The sequence below is a fragment of the Ahaetulla prasina genome, chromosome 2, assembly GCF_028640845.1.
Source record: "Ahaetulla prasina isolate Xishuangbanna chromosome 2, ASM2864084v1, whole genome shotgun sequence".
NCBI lineage: Eukaryota > Metazoa > Chordata > Lepidosauria > Squamata > Colubridae > Ahaetulla > Ahaetulla prasina.
The window spans coordinates 54724285-54747158 of NC_080540.1; the positions used below are offsets into that span (position 1 = coordinate 54724285).

Sequence of the window (22874 nt, forward strand, 5' to 3'; positions counted from 1 at the left end):
ATCAAAGGCAATGTATTTTAAGAGCAAATATACTAGTTTCTTAATAAAAAAATGCAACCTATATAAGACACAAGGACCAATAAAATAATACTATTTTATATGGATTTGCCTGAAGTTTTTATATGATTTGAAGCATATAAAATTAACATTTTTTCTTATTACTTGGAGTTGGTACTCCTAGTTGAAACTGGGTTAAGAGTGAACAAGTGCTTGACTCATCAACTGTACTTTTCACAGGAAATCTTTCCAACTATGTTGAATGAATACAGCATATGGAGCAAAGGGTTATGGGGGTAAAAATAATTCCTTCCATAAAAAATGGTTAATAAAATGCAGCTTTTTTCAGAAGTTGAACCAATATTGTTTATAACATTTTAGAAAGCTATGGCAAATCTAGACAGCATACTAAAAAACAGAGACATCACTCTGCCAACAAAAGTGCACATAGTCAAGGCTATGGTTTTCCTGGTTGCAATATATGGCTGTGAAAGTTGGACCATAAGAAAGACTGAGCGCCAAAGAATTGAGGCCTTTGAACTATGGTGCAGGAGAAGACTCCTGCGAGTCCCTTGGACTGCAAGGCAATCAAACCAGTCAGTCCTAAAGAAGATCAATCCTGACTGCTCTTTAGAAGGCCAGAATCTAAAGATGAAACTGAAATACTTTGGCCACCTAATGAGAAGGAAGGACTCATTGGAGAAGAGCCTAATGCTGGGAAAGATTGAGGGAAAAAGAAGTGGACGGCAGAGAATGAGGTGGCTGGATGGAGTCACTGAAGCAGTAGGCGTGAGCTTAACTGGACTCCAGAAGATGGTAGAGGACAGGAAGGCCTGGAAGAACATTGTCCATGGAGTCATGATGGGTTGGACATGACTTCGCAACTAACAACACCAACAACAAGGTTCTAGATCTGAGAGTGTTTTGGGTGACCAAACTATTTCCCAGCCAGTTGTGTTGAGAAAAAAAATTCTTGAAGACCGTCATATGAGCAAGATATTTCTGAGAAACCAGGCCCTGTTCTCATTGATCTGCACCAGGTCTTACTTGGCCCCTTCAATGAGCACTATACCAAGATTGTAGGTCACATTTTGCCTTAGCACTTTATGAATCTGGCCCTTTGCCCCATTCAGTTGCATCAATGACTGGATTCCAACAATCCTTATTGTACAAAGTTTATTGCATTACCCAAATTTCAGTGAAGAATGGGTATGTGGGGACAACCCTTTACCAGGACGCAAAAGAGAAGGTGAAATGGAGTCAGTCTCTGCTTTGATGTACTTAGAACGAATCATCAGAAAGCATGAAGACTTCCTGTGCTATCATTCCAAGAGATTGGAAATCGCCCCATGGGATTGCAAACAGTGGTTGCTTTCTGATTAGCATGCCAGGTCCTTGTCTCTATACCAGTTAAAATAGGCATGGAAGTTGCCTCTTTACTATAATCTGAACTTCAGAATAATATACACAACTTCCATGAATACACTAGACTTAATCCAGACCACTTCTACAACATCTGACAGAGAGATATCTTACCTGATTGGACTCTTTTTGGGGTTGATATCTGTTATACTTGGATTTTTCTCATACTGAAAGTTATTAGAACCAATGCAAGACTTGTCTTCAAATTGGACACAGACAACCACATGGGTAATAGTTTCCATACTTGGCATGGTACAAATGATGGTGGTATCAGTGCGACTATAAAGAAAAAATAAGCATTTCTGAATATAACTCATGGACATGCCCAATTCTACAGTAAGAATGCATTGAACGTTTACAAGTAATAAAGGCTTATGAAACTGTGACAAAAAAAGGAAGAATAGTGAAGAATATATCTAACTCAGGGTTGGATTGTTGGGTGCTTGGTATTCATTGAAGGCTGCCCAGAGTTGCTTGATTGTGATATTGGTGGCATATCAATTTAATAAACAAACAAACAAAAACAAACAAACAAATTCATATAAAAAAAGAAAGGGTTTCCTGCCTAAGCAGGGAGCTGGACTAGAAGACCTCCAAGGTCCTTCCAACTCTGTTCTTCAATACTAAATCCAAGTTCAGAGAACCCCAAGAAACATTGCTTTCTCATTTTTGTTTTTGAAAGTTTTAGCATTTGCAGATTATTTGGAAATTGTGATATATGTATGTATATATGTGTCGTGTCCCACTCCTCCTCTGACGGCCAGGTCTGGGAAGTCTGTATCAAGCGTGGCCACGAAGCCTCTGCAGCTTTGCCAAATTCCTGTCAGAGTTCTCAGGGCAGGCAGGAATCCAAGGTGTGACTTTAGCAACCAGATGAGACTTTGCTTGACTCAAGGAATGCCAAAAAGCAGATCCTTTATATATGCCATGGCGTGTGGCTCCATGACTCAGCACTTATCCAGGCCTGCCCTCCCTTCCTTTTGCTGACATCGCCTCTCCATTCTCCGGAAGCGGGGATCCGTCCACTGTGTCTTTTCGTCCTCCTGCTCTGCTGCTGGCAATTCTAGCTCGTGGCTGGCTTGGTGCTCACACGCTGTAGGAGGGAGGTTTGTTTGTTCATTCTGTCCGGGCATGGTGCCAGGGCTGGGGGCTGGAGGCATGCCAGGCCATTCTTCTTCACTATCAGTCTCTGGCTCAGATAGCAGGAGATGGGAGGGGCCCGGCTGAGGAGAGGAGGGTGGGCGAGGCACAACAGTATGTATGTATGTGTGTGTGTGTATGTGTATATATGTGTGTGTGTGTGTGTGTGTATGTAGGTCTTTGGTTATTCGGGTTTTCTCCCGCGTAAAATTGGAAGTGTCGAAGTTTCGACGAAATCCCATTCGTCATCATCAGGCTAGGTGTTTACAGCTTCGTGCTTCTAGGAGAAATGTGTGATCACAGCTGTTTCTTCCTTTTACGCTAGTGGGGGTTTGAACTGATTGGTTGGGAGCTTGGCTGTGTTCTGATTGGGTGGGGGTTTGGCTGTGCTCTGATTGGATGGTGGGGTTGGCTGTGCTCTGATTGGATGGGGGTGTGTTCTGTTTGGGGGGGGCTTGGTTGTGCTCAGGTTGGTCTGAGATGCAGGGGGATTTGAGTTGGTGAGCTGCATTGCTGTTGTTTGGCTTCGTGGTCGTGCTACATCTTCATGGTGGGTGTCAGTCTGCTGCATGTATGGATTAGAGGGGTTTGAAATGGCTAATGATGCAGCTGCAGTCTGGCTTCTGGTCCGTGGTCGTGCTTCATCATCGGTGTGGGTTTGAGTTTGCTTTCTCCATGGATGTGTGGTGGTAACATGCTGTGTGGCACTCATGAGTGTGGGTCTTGCGTCATTCTTCATGTTAGGGACTCATTTGTCGATAAGGGCGGGTTTCCAAATGGCTGGTAGGCGGGAGGTATCATCTCGTTTATTCATGCTGTGAGGGCGTTTTTCTATCTCGATGGCTTCTCTGATTATACTGTTGTTAAAGTGTTCAGTTTTGGCGATAGTTCTGGTATTTTTAAAATCAATTTTATGTCCTGTGGCTTTAAGGTGTTGGACCAGGGAAGAAGTTGGTTCCTCTTTTTTGACTGAGTTCTTATGTTCTTCAATGTGTGCACTTATTCTTCTGTTGGTTTGTCCAATGTAGGTGGTGCTGCAGATGATGCATGGGATTTCATATACTCCTTGATTTTCTAACTCATATATATATATGTAGGTCTTGGCATATCATATATATATGTAGATCTTGGCATATTCGGGTTTTTACCCGTGTAAGGTTGAGAGTATCTTGGCGACGATTCAACAAGGTCTCACTCATCATCTTCAGGCGGGTGCTTTCAGCTTCGTGCTTGTGCGAGCAAAGCGTGGCCGGAGCTGCCGTCTCTCTATAAATACTGGTGGGGAGGTGGGGAGTGTTGCTGTAAGCGAGTTGGTTGGCTGTGTGGTTGCATCTTGATTGGTAGATGGAGTGGGTGTTTGCAGATTAGTCAGCTGTTTTGTAGCATCCTGTGTGGGTGTGGTCCTAGTTGTGTGTCCATTAGTCTTTTGTGTTGTAACAACCTGGTTAATGGGCTTCCTGGAAATATCCTGAGTTTTGGGAATGTGACCTCCTGTAGTGGTAATGGGCTTCCTGGAAATGTCCTAAGTTCTGGGAATGTGACCTCCTAAGTCTTGTGCTGTAACATCTTGGGTGGTAGGTTGTGTTGTAACGTCCTGAGCTTTGGTGTTGTGGCCTCTGGAATTCTGTGATGTGATGTCCTGAGCAGATGGTTGTGATGAAGCATCCTGGTTTTGGTTTGGCTCCGAGTCCGAGGTCTTGTCATGTGTTTCTGGCATGTGTCAGCTTGCCTTGTGAGGGGATCGGAGGGGGGTGCAGCAGCATGGTCTGGCTTCTGGATGGTGGTTGTGTTTCGTCTGTGGGATGGGTTTGGGTTTGAATCTGGTGAGGATGATTGGCAGGAGGTGTCATCACGTTTGTTCATGTTGTGGGGGTGTTTGTCTATTTCGATAGCTTCCATAATTATTCTCTTGTTGGAAGCCATCGAAATAGAGAAACACCGCCACAACATGAACAAATGGGATGACACCTCCCGCCTACCAGACCTCTGGAAACTAGCCTTAGTCAACAAATGAGTCCCAGCCATGAAAATTGACACTGGACCAAAGATAACACACAACGCCACCACCAATCATCCTCACCAGATTCAAACCCAAATCCATCCCACAGACGAAACACAACCACCATCCAGAACCCAGACCATATTGGCACCACTGGCTGCTGTGCCCCCCTCCGATCCTCATACAAAGCAAGCTGACACACGCCAGGAACACATGACACGACCTCAGACTCGGAGCCAAACCAAAACCCGGGATGCTGCATCACAACCATCCATTCAAGACATCACCTCACAGAACTCCAGAGGCCACGACATCAAAGCTCAGGAACAAAAGACTAGGACCACACCCACACAGGATACTACAAAACAGCCGACCAATCTGCAAACACCCATTCCATCTACCAATCATGATGCAACCACACAGCCAACCAACCCGCTCACAGCAACACACCCCACCTCGACCAATCTGCAAACACCCAGTCCATCTACCAATCAAGATACAACCACACAGCCAACCAACCCGCTCACAGCAACACTCCCCATCTCCCCACCAGTATTTATAGAGACGGCAGCTCCGACCATGCTTTGCTCACACAAGCACGAAGCCGAAAGCAACAGCCTGAAGGTGATGAGTGAGACCTCCTCGAAACGTCACCAGGATACTCTCAACCTTACACGGGAAAAGACCCGAATATGCCAAGACCTACATGTCCACCAAACCACCAAATCCAAAATAAAAGCCTCCCCCATCAGTGAAGAGATCCAGCAAAGAATCATCCCCAGAGAGAAACATCCAGATGCCCCAAGCTTTATGGCCTCCCCAGGATACACAAAGAAGGAACACCACTCAGACCCATAGTCAGCTTTATAGGCTCACCTCTACAAAGTCTTGCCAAAGTCCTTGCCAAACAACTTCAGCCCTATGCAGAATCCATCACCTCACACCTACAAAACTCCTTCCACTTCATAGAAACAATAAAGAAACAAAACCTACAACCCAGCGACCTACTCGTGAGCTTTGATGTCATATCCCTCTTCACCAAAGTGCCTATTAAAGAAGCCTTGAGAGCTATCCAAAACAAATACAACCTGCCCCCAAACACATCCTAGATCTAACCAACCACTGCCTAACCAACACATACTTCATCCATAATGGACAAAGATACAAACAGATAGAAGGAGCACCCATGGGATCACCCCTCTCACCCATCATTGCAAACCTATACATGGAATACTTTGAAACCAATGCTTTAGATAAATCTGAACTCAAACCCAAACTCTGGCTTAGATACGTAGATGACACTTTTGTAATTTGGCCACATGGAAAGGAGAAACTGGGCAACTTCCTCAAACATCTCAACAGCCTATACCCCAAAATACAATTCACTATGGAAATAGAAGCTAACAACCAACTCCGCTTTCTGGACATCTTAATATCCAAAAAAAACGGCTCCCTAGGACACATCATCTACCAGAAAAAAACACACACTTAAACGCACAACCACATCACCACCCTGCACAGATGAACTCCATAGCCAAGACCCTCATCTCCAGAACCAAACGTCTAGCCAACAAAGACCACCTGAAAACTGAATTACACTCTCACAAACATATTAATTTCTAATGGATTCCAAAGAAACACAATTACCAACCTAATCCAAAAGGAGACACCGCCCAAGAACCAAGACACAGAACAGCATCGCCCTCCTCCTGTACATCAAAGGCACCACAGATAAAATCAGCAAAATTCTCCACAAACACAACATCAAGACAGCCTTCTGCACAGACCAAAAAATAGCCAACATCTTAAGAAACCCCAAAGACAAGATCCATCTAGAAAACCAAGGAGTCTATGAAATATCATGCAAAATCTGCCCAGCCACGTACATTGGACAAACTAATAGGAGAATAAATGCACGCATCGCAGAACTCAAGAACACAGTCAGGAAAAAAAACAAAAAACCAGCCACTCCATCTACCAATCAAGATACAACCACACAGCCAACCAACCCGCTCACAGCAACTCTCCCCACCTCCCAACCAGTATTTATAGAGAGACGGCAGCTCCGATCATGCTTTGCTTGCACAAGCACGAAGCCGAAAGCACCAGGATATTCTCAACCTTGTTTATTATTACAAAACAGTTATATAACAAAATCATATAGCACTAATACCAAGTCTAGGGTATCCATCAAAAGAATTTCCTTTAAACATTGGAAAATTAATGTGAGTAATGATAAATTTATAGAAAAGCCCAATATTTATCAGCTCAACTGCAAATCCAATTTATACTTTGGAAAACATATTTCTTAGAAAACTTTCTTATTTGATTAGTTTTCTTTTATGAAAAGTATAATTTCTAACCTTCACAGCTGCATCATGTTTTATTCTGAGCAGTATTTACCTGATGTCTTTGCATTCTTTTGTAGTATTCAGCAAAACTCGAAGCTTGGATCCTATACTAAGATTATTTCCTGTGATAGTTACTTTGGTACCGCCAGCTTTTGGTCCAACAGATGGAGACATAGATTTCACTACTGGAAGCTAAAAAAGACAAAAAAGAGGAATGTCGAGAACATACATTGGTTTCCTAGTTTGTAGTGACATCTCAGTTCAGAAATGTAAATGCTGCAAACATTAAAAAAAATTACTTGTGACAAGTCCTATTATCATTCTCCAATGACAAATTAAAGATGTTAAAAATATCACAGGAAAACATAATTCTAAGTTAATTACTTGCAAATCAATCACAGTGATTTAGTACTGCATGGTATAGAAATTACTATTGAATGATATCATTGTTACGTTACTTACAAGATTAATGTAAAACTTCACAACAATACACGAGCACACAATAGATTTAAGCTTAATGTGAACCGCTCCAATCTTGATTGCAGAAAATATGACTTCAGTAACAGAATTGTTAATGCCTGGAATGCACTACCTGATTCTGTGGACTCTTCCCAAAATCCCCAAAGCTTTAACCAGACTATCTACTATTGACCTCACCCCATTCCTAAGAGGTCTATAAGGGGCATGCATAAGAGCAACAGCGTGCCTACCGTTCCTGTCCTAATTTTCCCTTTGATTGTATCCAATCTCATATAGTTATTACATACTTATGATTATATTTATGCTTATATATCGTATAGTTATTTCATGCTTATGCTTATATATATAATGTTGTGACAAATAAAATAAATAAATAAATAAAAATTTGGAAACAGTTGTCCTTAATAGCTTGTCTTTTCATTTTTGTCCCACCTGAATCAGACACCGTGAACTGGATGACAGTTACCTTCATTAAGGTAACCAAAAGTATTGGTTACCGTATGTTTACAAAAAAATTGGAATCTAATTGTGAGTTTTTCCTTCCACGTGATATCTATGCTAATATAATTTCAGTAGCACTGAATCTTTAAATTCCCCCCCCCACCCCAACATTAACTTAACATAACTTGTCAATTCCTTCCACCTGATTTAAATTACTTTTCCAAAAGCTTCTTTCTGGCCTGATGGAAAAAACAACAACAAAACTCACAGATCTATCAAAAAAACATACTTTACATAGAATAGGATAACCTGTTTATTTTAAGAATCATTTTAGTGTAATGTGCATGTTTAGGGTATCACTGTAAAAGTAGGTAGATCTGGATATCTTAGCGACACAGAGGATTTGGATAGTCTCTTTAATTCTCAAGTACTCAGTTGATAAGGCATATTTAAATTTTAATATATCTTTATTAATTAACGATATATTTCACATTTGTTTATGCATATCACTGGAAATCACAATTTTTCCTTATGACAATTCACAATTAAGAATTCAGTTAGCAGAAATTACATACTATATAAGCAAATCGTTCCTTGGATTTCCCTTCTTTGCTCACATTAACTGTCACCACATCAGAAAATTCTTCTGTTGCTTCTCCAGTCCAACAAACAATTCTGTGTAAAAAAAGAGGTTTTGACTGAAAAATAAGAAGTGTGACCAGACTACAAAATATGTCAAGGATAGACAAAATATGAACTTATGGCTCTTTGAGTATTGTTTTTGTTTTATTTTTAAAGAACATTTACATTTTTGAAAAGCTGGAATATTGTATTATTTTTATTTCCAAGAATGCCTCTATGCCCCATGTGAGCCTCATGAGCATTTCTTATTGAAAAAACAAGCCACATAATATTATTCTGCTTCGAATTCTTTATTACCCTTGATAATTCTGAAGCAATGTAACAACCTGAAATTATATATAGCAATCTACGCAAAACAGGGTATTTAGGAATGGACAAAAAGTCAGAATCTATATGCCCATTTCAGCTGTTTGCCACTCATACATATTGATATTTCTGAAATTCTGTTACCAAATTCTGTTATAATTCTTATAATTACAGATTTGTAAAAATCTGGCCATTGTCGTTCATTCTGGAAATGTGTAGTTGACTAAAAAAACAAAACATTTTTTTAAAAATAGTAATATGTGTCCTTGTAGTCCCATTATTTCCCTGTGATGGTTTACTAACTCCATGTTTCTTAATATGCATAGATCATGTAGATATGAACATGGTCACACGAATGTACTTTGAATTATATACAAACAAATCTGAATTCATCTGATTTTTCCAGGTAACTCCATATTTAACATCTTGATTCAACTGATTTGTACTTGCTTTCAATTCATGAACTATGGAGCTAACAAAATGATTCAACAATATTGTTCTGTTTGGTCAAAGTTTGGTGATATCTTTCAAACATGTCCTGAATGGTTTTCGGTTGATATATTATATAATCTTGTTGTTTATTTTAGTTGCTGGTTTTTGTGGGTTTGTTTTCTTTTTTCATCTTTTAGGTTTTTCTCATTTTTTCCCTCTATTTTGCAAATTTAAAAAATCTTTTTAAAAAGCAATTTTGTGATTTAAATGCGCTGCTAGCTTCTGCTTGGATTAGGATTTTAAATGTAAAGAATGTCTGGACCAAAAACCACGGCAGTTCTTTAATTAATTGAACCGTAATTTTTTCATTAGTCCTTTGTCCAATATGCTGTTTATGCATTTTTCATTTCCATGAAGAATTTTTCCAGGAACCACACTGTGTTTTTTGGACAACTTCAATAACCTCAATATTGTATTGTATCTGCTATTACCAGATACAGCAAGGATTTTTGTTTTCTATTAAGTGTAAGTGTGTACTAAGTGTTTTCTACTCTATTGTAAAATAATAATGTTGTGGTGAATGCATAATATACTTAGCCAGGAGTGTTGGGGGGGAGGGGTGGTTTAAAAACTGAAAATGGTAGCCATTGGGACAGTCAGCATATCCCCATTCATCACTGATGCTGTGTATTCAACTTTATTCTGTCACACAAGTTGCAAAACAGAGAAATAGGAATAATTTCTGTAGGATAAACAGTACCCTACATATAAATGTTGGGAAATGTCCCCTTCTCCTGCATACAAGAAAGAACGAATGTCATTTCTGGTCAATATTATTGCTATCAGTGTAAATATTATTTATGCTGAAGAAAAAGCTGCAACAATGGCTATGATGGGGAAAGTTTTAAAACATAATACTTGGCCAGAAAATTGAAGGGCCATTGTAGGAAGTTATAAGTGTAATGTTGCTTTAATTCATAAATACCCAGAAGTAGAAAATGTATCAGGGACAATACTAAGCTGTAATAAGCATGTTTAGGCATTCAGTCACATACATTTATTTCAATTATGATGCATTTTTGGCATGGCTATGTATATTTTTCCTTTTTCTTAATTCATGCATACTTATCCCTACCTATATTCATCAACTCTCCATAATATATAATCTGTGTATCTTTCGTAGTTAAATGTAGTTAAAGTGCTTTTAGTAACAGAACAACAAAGAGTCAGTAATTCTAGCTTGCTTATTTGCTAAACTTTTTAACCTTGGTTCTTGACTGAGTATTCCATTTACAGAATAAAATAGAATTTTTCCTATATGGATGATTTCATTCCAAAGCAGGATGTAGACAAGTCACCTTAGCTGGTCTGTGAAGCCTGTCTAGTTTCAATAATGAAGACAACTGCAAAAAGTATGTGGATGTGAAGCTAGGGGGAAAAATTGATAGAACTGCAGAAATTGTTTCTAAACTGTGACAGCATGAGGAGCAGCTGTGTAAGTTTTATTACACTTGTCATCCTAAGTTCCTCCCTGTCTATAAGAGATGAGGAAGCTCTGAATTTTGTGGATTACAGTCCTTTGTTACACAAAGACAGCTAACTAAAGAACAACTTATGCTTGTCAGTGAGGTATTACTTTATATAAAAAGTGATTTCCTTACTTATGTTATCTGTGCGTTTTAAAAAACCCAATGAAATTATGTTTTTTTTTCAATCAGAATAATAACATATAGCATAAAGAGCTTGAATGAGATGAGAATGCTTCAAATTTTAAGTTTTAGTTTTGTTACCTATAATTTTGAAGGAATTTCCTCATTAAAAATGAAAAGATTATATATACATACATACATACATAATACATGTGTGTGTGTGTGCGCGCGCGCGCGCGTGTGCATGTGTGAAAGAAAGAAAGAAAGAAAGAAAGAAAGAAAGAAAGAAAGAAAGAAAGAAAGAAAGAGACAGACAGACATTTCTTCTGGAAATGGTGTGGCACAGATAGTTTCTATAGGTGACAGACTAGAGGGGGAGTCTGTCAGTCAAGGGAGACAGCCAGGGGAGGAGTCAAATGGGAACTTAGTCTAGAATTCCTATGTGGGTGTAAGAGGTGAAATCCAACCCCTCTTGAATGAAGTTGAACCATATCTCTATTGCAGAAAATACGACTTCAGCAACAGAGTGGTCAATGCCTGGAATGCACTACCTGATTCTGTGGTTTCATCCCCAAATCCCCAAAATTTTAACTTAAGACTGTCTACTGTTGACCTCACCCCATTCCTAAGAGGTCTGTAAGGGGTGTGCATAAGCACACTAGCCTGCCTACCATCCCTGTCCTATTATTCCCTTTATTTGTATTCATTTCATGTATTCAAATCATGTTTATACTTATATATACGTGCTTGACAAAATAAATAAATAAATAGTCTCAGGTGCAAACCATCAGTTTGAGAACATTTCAGTAATAAAACAGCTAACTGAATTCTTCGAGTGTGGGTCTGGTTGTTTGCACTAGATGGTTTCATTCACTGGGTCAGTAGGCAAATAGTAGCAGTTAGTAGTAACAGTAACAGAAGTTAAGGACTGAATATCCTGTTATCAATTTACATATTAACAGATTCATGTAATCCTCTACGCAGCTGTATACCAAAACCATCACATACTGTACCTGAACCCTGAAGTAAGAAAGGATCAATCCGCTGAAAAGGACAAAATCAACCCTTCCCATGTGCTTGATTTCAAAATAATTTAGCTTGAATTACTCACTCCTCGGAGACTATATATCTGTCCTGAAGTGGGGAGCATTTCACATTTCCTATCTTGACAGCATTAACAACATCACTGAATCTACGGCCAAGATTTCTCCCTCGAATTGTGACCTGAGTTCCTCCTTCCAAGGGTCCATCCAGAGGCTCAATCTGCAAGTTCAAAGGAAACTTAATGAAAACAGTTGAAAAAAAAGGGGAGAATTTTTTTGTATTTGCTTTAATAGATAAGCCATATTGTTAACATTCATGTATGATTTAAACTTTGTATGGCTCAATTTTATACTACCTCTCATCCTGCTAGAGGTGTGGGGATTCAGTGGCTTAAAAGATGTCAGAGAAGGTCTATACTCTGCTGGTTCGAGTCCTATAATCACATGAGGAAGATAGCTCCCGTCATCTGCCTCAGCTACTGCCAAGCTAGCAGTTCAAAAGCATGTAAATGTGAGTAGATAAATAGGTACCACTTTGGTGGGAAGGTAACAGTGCTCTGTGTTTTGCCATACCCTTAGTGCTGCGGCATGATGTTTTGGTGGCCACCTGACCATCTTTGGATAGTGCTGGCTCAATGGCTTAATGAAACAAAGATGAGCACTGCTCCCTAAAGTTGGCATACAACTAGCAGAGTAAAGCCCCCAGGGACTCCTTTACTTTACTTCATTCTGCTAAAACATCATTTCATAATAATGTGAAAGGAATGTGAAAAGCAACAAGATTAGCCAATAAAAGTATAGATAAACTGTAACATTTTTGGATGGAAGCAAAGTCTGTACAACTGACCTTCTAAAATTCTACCATGATCAATAAAATCATTTGTGAGAAGATTATTCACAATTGATTCAGTACCGTCATTCCCTAACATCTACATTATCTACAATGGAATTACCCGTTTTGTAAGTGTGATGGTCAGAAGCTGCAACGATATTTTACAACAATACCAAATCTCAGGGGAGATTTAATTTATCACCACTTGTTTTTTTCCGTGAACCAAAGTCACTGATTTCACAGGATGTCTGAGTTACCGTAATAACCTACAATTAGAAAATTGTAAGTTATTCGTCATTTTGTGACAATTTGCCATTTTGTGACAAATCTATAAAATCAACTATAAAGGAATAGCAAAGGAACAGCAGCCTTCCTTCCTGGAAGTTCAGTTACAAGGCCTAAAGCTTGCCTTTCCCTCTAACTGCTGCCAACATAACAGGATGTCAGCCAGGGCAGAAGGTCATCAGCGGAGGTGTTTTCTTCTGCCAAGCTGCTTAAACTTGATAATGTCCCTGACTTCACTGCTCCAATAGGGCTACAGTTGTCCTCATCTTCTTCCTCTCAGGACAACTATAGAGACACTAAAAAAAAATCCTTGTTTATTTTTGAAATGGAATATACAGCATCTGCTAAGGAAATAGCAACCTAGTCTAATAATGCTAATGCTAATGATTTGTTTTCACTAGTTGCTTTTGGCAGAGAGCAAGGGGCTCGGTTTCCTACACTGTACAGTGGAATTGAGTGGGCCTCATTAGCATTTCCTCTGCACTGTTAGACCAAAGAAACGAAAACATATTTTAAATATTAGTAATAAATTAGCTACTTGATTTTGAACAGATGAGGAACCTACCAACTCTAAATTCCCTGGGTTGTTTAGCTTTTTCTGAATTAACTATTTTGTGCATTAGAATTCTTTAATATGCAGCTAGTTTTCTATATAAAGATTACTAAATAAACTGTATACAATTAGTCCTCGACTTTCAACAGTTTACTTAGTGACTATTCAAAATTGCAACAGTACTAAAAAAAGTGACTTCTGACCGTTTTTCACACTTAACGACTGCTGCAGTATTCCCCTGGTCACATGATCAAAATTCAGATGCTTGGCAACAGTCTTGTACTCATGGCAGTTGCAACATCCCAGGGTCACTAACCTTTAGCAACTTTCTGACCAACAAAGTTAATGGGGAAGTCAGATTTCCTTAACAACCGTGTGACTAATTTGGCAGCTGCAGTGAGTCACTTAACAAATGTGGCAAGAAAAATCATAAAATGGGGCAAAACTCACTTAACAAATATCTTGCTTAGCAACAAATGTTTTGAGCTCAATTGTGATTGTAAGTTGGGGACTACCTGTATTTGCCTTCACACATTTTGATTAGAGACAAGAGAATTCAGATATATGTTACCAGTTTTATGTGCATCAAAAAGCTGAGCTACTGACACAGATGAGGATATTGATCATACCACACATTCATCATACCATAGCTAACAAGGAATGTGACATATGAATTCAACAAGAGGAAAAGGAAGAGGCTATTTGATCTGAAGGACTGCATGGTGAACTATGAGGGTTGGAAAGTTCATGTCCTGAATAATTGCTGATTGCAAGGTGTGTGCTGCAACTTCCTGGTTACTTATTGTGAGTGATAGAGTGGCTGATTCTTTTTTTTTAAACCCTAAAAACTACACAAAATTATAAAGAAGGAAAGCCAAAAAACAGAAACAGCTTATAGAGCATGTATTCACATACAGACATACATAAAGTAACCATTTTGATGAATGGAAGCTATAATTTTTAGGATTGCTTATTTTAGTGTTAATTTTAATTGGCCAGTTTATAATTAGTTTTTTAATGTTTTTAATTTTGTCTATGTACTAGTTGTTTTTACTTGGCTGTTCACCGCCCTGAGTCCTTCGGGAGAAGGGCGGTATAAAAATCTAATAAATAAATAAATAATTTGTTGCAGTCATGATGGCTAATCTATACTGACAAATTCTGCAAAGCACCAAATAGTTGGAGCCACATGTTTCTCTTTTCAATGTTAAAAAAAAAATAGGAGTGAGTGCTTCTGGAGGAATAATCAGAGACTGCATTAAGAGGAATATAAGGCAGCCAGATTCCAGGGAATTAGCCCAAAGAAAGAACTGACAGGGACAAGTGATTAGAACTCCAGCATGGAAAACGATAATCAGATTTTCCTTTAAAGTTAAAAAATTTACTTGGCAATATAAAAATATGGATATTAAATGAAATCTTTTCAAGTACTGCCGTGCTGAGAAGCAAAAAGCGTAGATGAATGATTAGGATGCTGCAACTTGATCTGCAAAGGCCTGTTTTTCTTGAAAACAACCAGGCATGTATTTGCAGCAAATGCAAGTTTAGGAAGGAATCCCTTCCTTTCAGTACATATAAATGACACTTCAAAGAAGCATCTATAACCATACAAGTAGTCCTCGATTTACAACAGTTCATTTAGTTGCAATGGCACTGAAAAAAGTGACTGATGACCATTTTTCACACTTACAACCATTGCAGCATCCCCATGGCCATGTGATCAACGGTCGGTTGCTTAGCCACTGGTTCATATTTATTACAGTTGCAGTGTTCCAAGGTCATGTAAATAACCTTTTGTAACAAGTAAAGTCAATGGGGAAGCCAGATTCACTTAACAGCTGTGTTACGAACTTAACAACTGCAGTGGTTCACTTAACAACTATGGCAAGAGAGGTCTTAAAATGGAGCGAAACTCACTTAACAAACATCTCACATTAGCAGTAGAAATTTTGGGCTCAACTGTGGTCGTAAATCGAGGACTACCTGTACTACCTGAGATTTTTGAAAACTTTCAGAGAAAGAATGATAATCTGGGCACTCAAGTAGCATTTTACCCATCCCTCCAGCTCATAGATAAATATAATTAAAGGAAAGAAGAACACTACAAGTCAATAACTATGCAAAGGTATCAACGGAAGAGATTGCGTAAGATGGTTACGCATGCTGTTCATGTTCCTGTGAATACTTCATGGTGCATCTTGCTGCACAAGTATGTGTTGTTGTTTTTATCTCTTTTCTGCCTTTTCTTCTCTTGGGCTGCAAATGTGAAATAAGCATGGGCATGTAGCATTACCCACACGTTTCTTTTGTTCTATGTGCCAATGAGTACTAAAAAGGTAATGCATTATAAAGTAAATTTAATTTAGTTTCTGAATCATGACTTCAAGTTCCAAATCAGCTTTGGAAGCTAGCTCCTTATTTTGGTACCTAAGTGGGTAGCGGAAAGCTTCTTTTTTAAGTGAAAGCAGATATTGGTGAATTATGGGTTCTAGGTGAGACTCAAGAGAAGATAGCCACTTCTACTGTTTTCAATAAGTGGAGAAGAATAGGCTGATAGAAAAGCTAAAGAAGACACTACTGAAAAAATTGCAAAGCTATTTTTATTCCCGAATCATTAAAGATACCAGAGACAGAGAAAGTGACTAATTTGGAATTGCTTATTTTAAATGTTCTTTTTCATGATTGAAATTAAAAACTTCAGTGGAAGCAATACATTTGTTGCCTGAATCTCCTGATAAGAGCATGGTGGAGTTAAAAGAAACAGCTACTGTCTCTCACAAGAGGGAAAAAGATCTTAGCGGTAAATTGGAAACAAAATGAGGCAACAGCACGATATGGCTGTGAAGAAGCGAAATGAGAGTGAGATGGGTGGTATCTACAGTATATGTAATACAAACAAACAAACAAACAAAGTTAGTTAGTTAATTTTTGGCCACATCTCAGCACTATTTCCAAATCATCTTTGGGGTCATTGTTCCATTTTAATCTGCTTTGACCACTCTCCATCTTGAATAGAGCAACTCATTTTTCATAGAGCAGTGGTCCCCAACCTTTCCCCAACTGTTGGGCCTCTGGTGGCTCAACAGACTAAGCAGTCTGTTATTAACACAGCTGCTTGCAATTACTGCAGGTTCAAGTCCCACCAGGCCCAAGGTTGACTCAGCCTTCCATCCTTTATAAGTAGGTAAAATGAGGACCCAGATTGTTGGGGGCAATAAAAGTTGACTTTGTATATAATATACAAATGGATGAAGACTATTGCTTAACACAATGTAAGCCGCCCTGAGTCTTCGGAGAAGGGCGGGATATAAATTCAAAAAAAAAAAAATGTTGGCAGTCCAGTGGGTGGGAAGAGGGGATGGTTCCATGACAGTGGTAGGCGCACATGCACCTACTGCCTCGGTGGTGCAGTGGTTAGAGTGCAGTACTGCAGCCTACTTCTGCTGCCTGCCAGCTGCCTGCAATTTGGAAGTTCAAATCCAACCAAGCTCAAGGTTGACTCAGGCTTCCAACCTTCTGAGGTGGGTAAAATGAGGACCCAGATTGTTGGGGGAAATAGGCTGACTCTGTAAACTGCTTAGAGAGGGCTGTAAAGCACTGTAAAGCAGTATATAAGTCTAAGTGCTATTGCTATTGCTACTGTGCACGTGCACACCTGCTGCTACAAAAAGGGAGCTTCACACATGAGTGCAAGCACCCACTGCTTGTGCAAGTGGAGGTGTGAGAGCAATCATCACCAGCTCTCACATGGCCCAGTTCCAAATGGGCTGCGACTCACCAGTGGGCCGCGGGCTAAGGGTTGGGGATCCCTAGCATAAAGTACCATAATTTTGAAAGTATTCAATGGTATTGGAACAGCGTATTGCAGAGAAGTGCAACAAGAACGATCAGGAAATCAAAGTCTGTTTAGAGAAATTGAAGGAGCTGACTGTTTTTAGATTTAAGATGACTGGATTGGATATGACAGCATTCTTCAAATACTTGAAAAGGTAACACCTATTCCTAGAAGGAGGTCCTGTCCTTTCCCATTCCAGACAGTGGGGCTACAATAATAGACCTAAGAGACAGGAAGGTACATTCTGAGTGGTATTTTTTTTAAAAAGTCCTAAAAGTACGAAAAGTGTGAGATGGAACTGATTACCCAGGAAGCAAAAGACTCTTCTTTCTCGGAAGTGTTGAAATGGAACACAGGTACACACCTGAATAGAATCCTTTAATTTGGATTCTGGCATTAAGCAGAAGGTTAGACTCAGTGGCCTCTTTCAACACTGCGGTTCTATATGTCTATACATTATCTCCTGGACGAAAAATATTTATATGTTGATAATCGATCTTGTGTGAACACATTTTTTTTTCTCAAGTAACCTGGCTCTTTATTTATTTTTTTAAACAATATTAATTCTTCTACCCATAAAAAAAGGAAATTTATGGTTGCTTGATTTCTTCCTGGATGAAAGCTAGTGTTTGGAAGATTTGAACTGGTATAATAATGCCATACAACTTTAATGAATCTGGATCATTTAAAGTAGAAGGAATGACATATAATTTCCCTTAAAATTAATGAGCATAATTCCCATAAACTTCCAGTTTTTGGATCAGGTTATAAAAATGTTTATATTCCCATCTCAGGCTTCAGGAGATATCTCATTTGAAAACTGTGATCCATGATTTTCCTTTCTTATAAAAGGTTTTATGTTTACATGATATTCGTTGTTTCTATCATTTATAGCTAGCTTAACATATCTGTTACAAAAATCATGTCAGGGTAATGATGATTTAAAGCTAAACTGAGATGATGAAATGAGAATGAGTCAGCAGGGTTATTCCCACTTTAAGAAGCTGTCTATATAAGGGAGGCCATTAGAGGGCATCTCTCTCTCTCTCTCTCCTCATGTATCTCTCTCCTCGTCATCTTCTATCTGCATTGTAGCTCTCCGTGTAGAGTTGAAGATTGATTACTTGCCTGGTATGTGTCTACCACGTGTATGTCTGTATATAGAAGTCTTGTATATAAACCACTTGTCTTTTACTTTAAAGCCTCAGAGCTGAAATACAATGAATACTGTAGTGAATCCAAATTTTACCTTCCTAATTTCAGGAGGAGGACACATGGCTGGGATCTGGGAGGCTTCAGTATTTAATCTGCAGTTAGAAGTGATTTCGTTCCAAATGCACTGATGACCAAGATCTTCTCTCCCAAGACACTGAGAACAATCGGCACTTCCAATAGCACAATTGTAAATTTCCACTGAAAAAAACAGACAGCGCATGCTAAAATTGACATATGCACGATCTCTCCCCCTTTCCAGCGACATAACATTTAAAATCTGACAGAAGAATAAGAGTTTGCACAGGAGTTTTCTGTTGTAATCCTAAAGCTTTCCCAATAATTCTTGGCACTTCTCCCTTTTACGACATAATTTAGTACTTAAGCATTCCCTTTGTCACGCTGTGCTATGTTTTTAAAATTCTAGACCACTGCATGAAAATCAGCTCTGCACTACAGCATCCAGTTAGGAAACAAAATGTATTTTTTCAATAGCAAACATTATTTAAAATCCTCATGTAGTGTGAACATTTCACTAACTTGCCATCAAAAGGAAGGGAAGGGAATCAGGAAAACTGAGCTGTATAATGGTGACACAAGAATAGGTGTTAGTCCTTATTACAAAACTGAATATCAACAAGTCACCAGGCCCAGATGGTATCTATCCAAGGGTTATTAAGGACCTTAAAGCTGGGACTGTGGACCTCTTAACTGAAATATGTAACCTGTTTCTATTTTTGGCCTCTGTAGTTGAGAATTGGAAGTTGGCCAATGTAACTCCAATTTTTAAGAATGGCTCCTGGGGAAATCCAGGAAATTCTAGGCCTGTCAGTTTAACATCTGTCCTGGGGAGGACAGTGGAAACAGCTAGTATACTACCAAACATCTAGAGACACAACCCATGCTCAAGGATACCCAACATGGTTTCACTAAGCATGATCCTGTCTAACTAATTTACTAGAGTTTATTAAGGATGTTAATAAGCATGTGGATAAGGGTGAGTCAGTAGACATCAATTACACAGATTTTGAAGAAGCCTTTAAGAAAGTCCCTCATCAAAGATTTTTCATTAAGTCTTTTGGGTGAAAAATTCAAGGTCCTGTTCATCACCTATAAAGATATCTATGGCATAGGGCCAGGGAACTTGCTGTGGATAGCCTTTCTCCTGTTACTTTTTTTTTGTACTTGATCTTAATAAATAGGGTAAGCTCCAGGTCTCTTCCTTCAAAAAATGTAATTTTGCTGGAATCATGTCGTCTCAGTAGCAGCATCTACTCTGTGGAAGAGCATTCCTTTGGTGAATTGGATGGCCCCAAAGCTGTTAGCTTTTCACAGGCAATGAACACCTGGCTGTTTCCTTATTCTCTAAATGGATTTCTGTACATTAGGGAAGTACAGTAGGCATCCAAATGGTAGATACCATTCAATGTAAGCAAATGTAAAGAGATGCACATTGTTGGCAAAAATCCTAACTACTCATACAAAGGAATGGTACCAGAGCTAGCAGTGACTGTTGAGGAAAAAAGTGCTCAAGGTATAATGGTAAACAGTTCATTGAAAGTGGGCGAGGTTATTTCTTATGTTCTAAGGCTGTCAAGTTTGGTTTTGTTTGTTCTGCCCTCAAATTGTTATGTGATCCTCACAATTCTTTATTATTAAAGAAGTGCTGTGGTTTTTCTCCATATTGAGTAACCTTACTTGGCTATGAATTCTTTTTACTTTTTAAATTGGTTGTTAGTTACCCAGAGATATATTTAAGATGGGGCAGTCATATTCATTTTCTAAATAAATAAATTGTATAAATAAAAAAAATTAGTTCAGAATATCTTTTGGTGGTTTACAAGCCATCTTAAACCAATAACAACCAATAACTTTCAACATTGGTGTAAACACTGTATGTATCATTCAAAAATAATTTGTCCCTGAAATAAGAGACTCTCATTAACCAACAGTCTCTACTAATACTTGGTGAAATATGGTACAGAATTGGATTTCAACTAATCTATAGACTAGAAAAAGCATTTTGAAACAAAGCAAAGTTTCATCAAGACCCACTCAATAACAAATATTGACATTCCCAATATCTTCAGGATTTTGTAATTAAAACCCGCATATACATTTTTTATTTGCGTATTATAGTTAATAGCTATTTAAAGATCTATGATTCACAAATACAATTGTTATCCGAGTTCTGCCACTATTCTGAAAGAACATTTGTTGTGGATATTACAAAGTTCAGCTAGATAAACAATACCCTCATACCTTACCAAGGTGGTATCGAAGCTTCAATCAATTTGAAATAAAAAATAAAAACAGGCCCAAAGTGAAATGTAAATCAGCCTTAAACTGTTGGATACCATATATCTTGTATTATAATAATAAATTCCATTCCATTCCAAAATACATTTGTCCCATATGTCTTATCGATATAAACTTAACAATATGCAGATATCCTGAAGCTGACTGAGAAAATACATTCTAAATAGAATAGCAAGTGTTATTTTTACCAATATGCATAGTTTGCTAGCAACTATATGAAACCCACTTAAGACTTTTGAACAAGAACCAAGATTATTTGCATACAGATATGAATTCTATATATTGAAATACTGTATTTCTCGGCTTTACAAACTCTAACCTACTTCAGGAGACTATAAAATGAAGACCAATTAGTGAAAAACATGTAAGCCTTTTATAGATGAAACAGTCAAATTAGAAAGTGATGAAAGGCAAACCAAATTTATGTCAAACCTGTCATCATCTGTGGACTGTCAATAAATTTTTCAGGTCTTCCTTTCAACTGAAGATTTACCAGAAATAAGTGTCTTTTCTCGAAGGTATGAAGCTGCATAAAAACAGAGAAGAGAGTTGTCTCATTTACTGAACCAGCAGACCAAAACATGTAAATTAATTTTTTACTGTGAAAGCATTTCTGTATTACAAGATACACATATTCGACAGAAGAAACCAGGAGAATGGGCTAAACAAATACCATACAGATACCCTGTTTCCCCTAAAATAAGACACCCCCTGATAATAAGCCCAGTCAGGCTTTTGAGCGCATGGGCTAAAATAAGCCCACCCAAAAATAAGCCCCCCCTGAAAATATTTAAATGCATGCAAAGCTGGTCCCCGCCATTTCATCTGGTTAGGGTTAGGGAGACAGAGCTGGAAATCGGCAAGACGGCAAGAGGAGCCCCATCTTGCTCCACACGCCCCAAAATAATAAGACCTCCCCAAAAACAAGGCCAAGCACTTATTTCAGGTTCAAAAAAATATAAGACAGGGTCTTATTTTGGGGAAAACATGGTAATCATTGACTTACAGCCCTTTGCTTAATGACTGTTTGAAGTTATGAGAGACTCAGGAAAAATTATTTACAACTGTCCTTAAAGTTACGACCTCTGCACTATCTCCATGGTCACATGATTGCATTTCAGGCACTTGGCAACTTGTTTGTACTTATAACTGGTTGCCAAGTGCCTCCGTAATCACCTGATTGCCATTTGCAATCTTCGCTGTCAGCTTCCCCAGAAAGTTATTGTGGAAGCCATAGGGTAAGTTATAAGATGCTGCTGCTGCAAAAGATTTTCCCTTCCCCTCCATGCGGGTGGGGGACTCTTACAGAGGGGCTGGAAAAATGAAGATTTTCGGGTAGCAAGTTACTCCCAACTGTTCTCTTCATATGGTCAGTTTTACTTGATGGGTGAAGAAGAGATCAAACTCTCAGACACTCTACTTCTTGCTGCCATTGACCTTTGTCCGTTTTCTTTTACTGTTTAACATCTATGTGGATCATTGGGAGAATATAATCAATTTATAAGTAATATCCAGTTATGAGCTGGGCAGGAGATGCAGTAGAATTGTGTTTAGAGGATCCTGTGTCTAGAGGGTGCTACCTAGGGGTGAAATCCAGCAGGTTCTGGAGAACCAGTAGTGGAAATTTTGAGTAGTTTGGAGAACCAGCAAATACCACCTCTGGCTGGCCCCAGAGTGGGGAGGGAATGGGGATTTTGCAGTATGCTTCCCCTGGAGTGGGGTGGGAATGGAGATTTTGCAATATCCTTCCCCTGCCATGCCCACCAAGCCACGCCCACCAAGCCATGCCCACAAAACCGGTAGTAAAAAAATTTGAATTCCACCACTGGTGCTACCTCACCATTTTCTCTTAGGTCGTAGACCACTACGATATATTCTACATGCAGAGTGCCTATGAAGATCATTCAAAACCTTCAGCTGCAGCCCAGGTAGCATA

The 22874-nt window shown here is 38.8% G+C and overlaps 1 protein-coding gene across 1 annotated transcript in view; it reads right to left on the minus strand.

Annotated features, from left to right (window-relative positions):
• PLXND1 (plexin D1) overlaps nucleotides 1–22874 on the minus strand; it is a 201885-nt gene that overhangs the window by 87323 nt on the left and 91688 nt on the right. The window contains exons 11-16 of the mRNA XM_058171611.1: nucleotides 21371–21464; nucleotides 18657–18820; nucleotides 11971–12122; nucleotides 8406–8505; nucleotides 6962–7101; nucleotides 1534–1698 (exon numbers count right to left, since the gene is read on the minus strand). Coding sequence (XP_058027594.1) covers nucleotides 1534–1698; nucleotides 6962–7101; nucleotides 8406–8505; nucleotides 11971–12122; nucleotides 18657–18820; nucleotides 21371–21464 — 815 coding nt within the window. The remainder of the gene's footprint in view (nucleotides 1–1533; nucleotides 1699–6961; nucleotides 7102–8405; nucleotides 8506–11970; nucleotides 12123–18656; nucleotides 18821–21370; nucleotides 21465–22874) is intronic.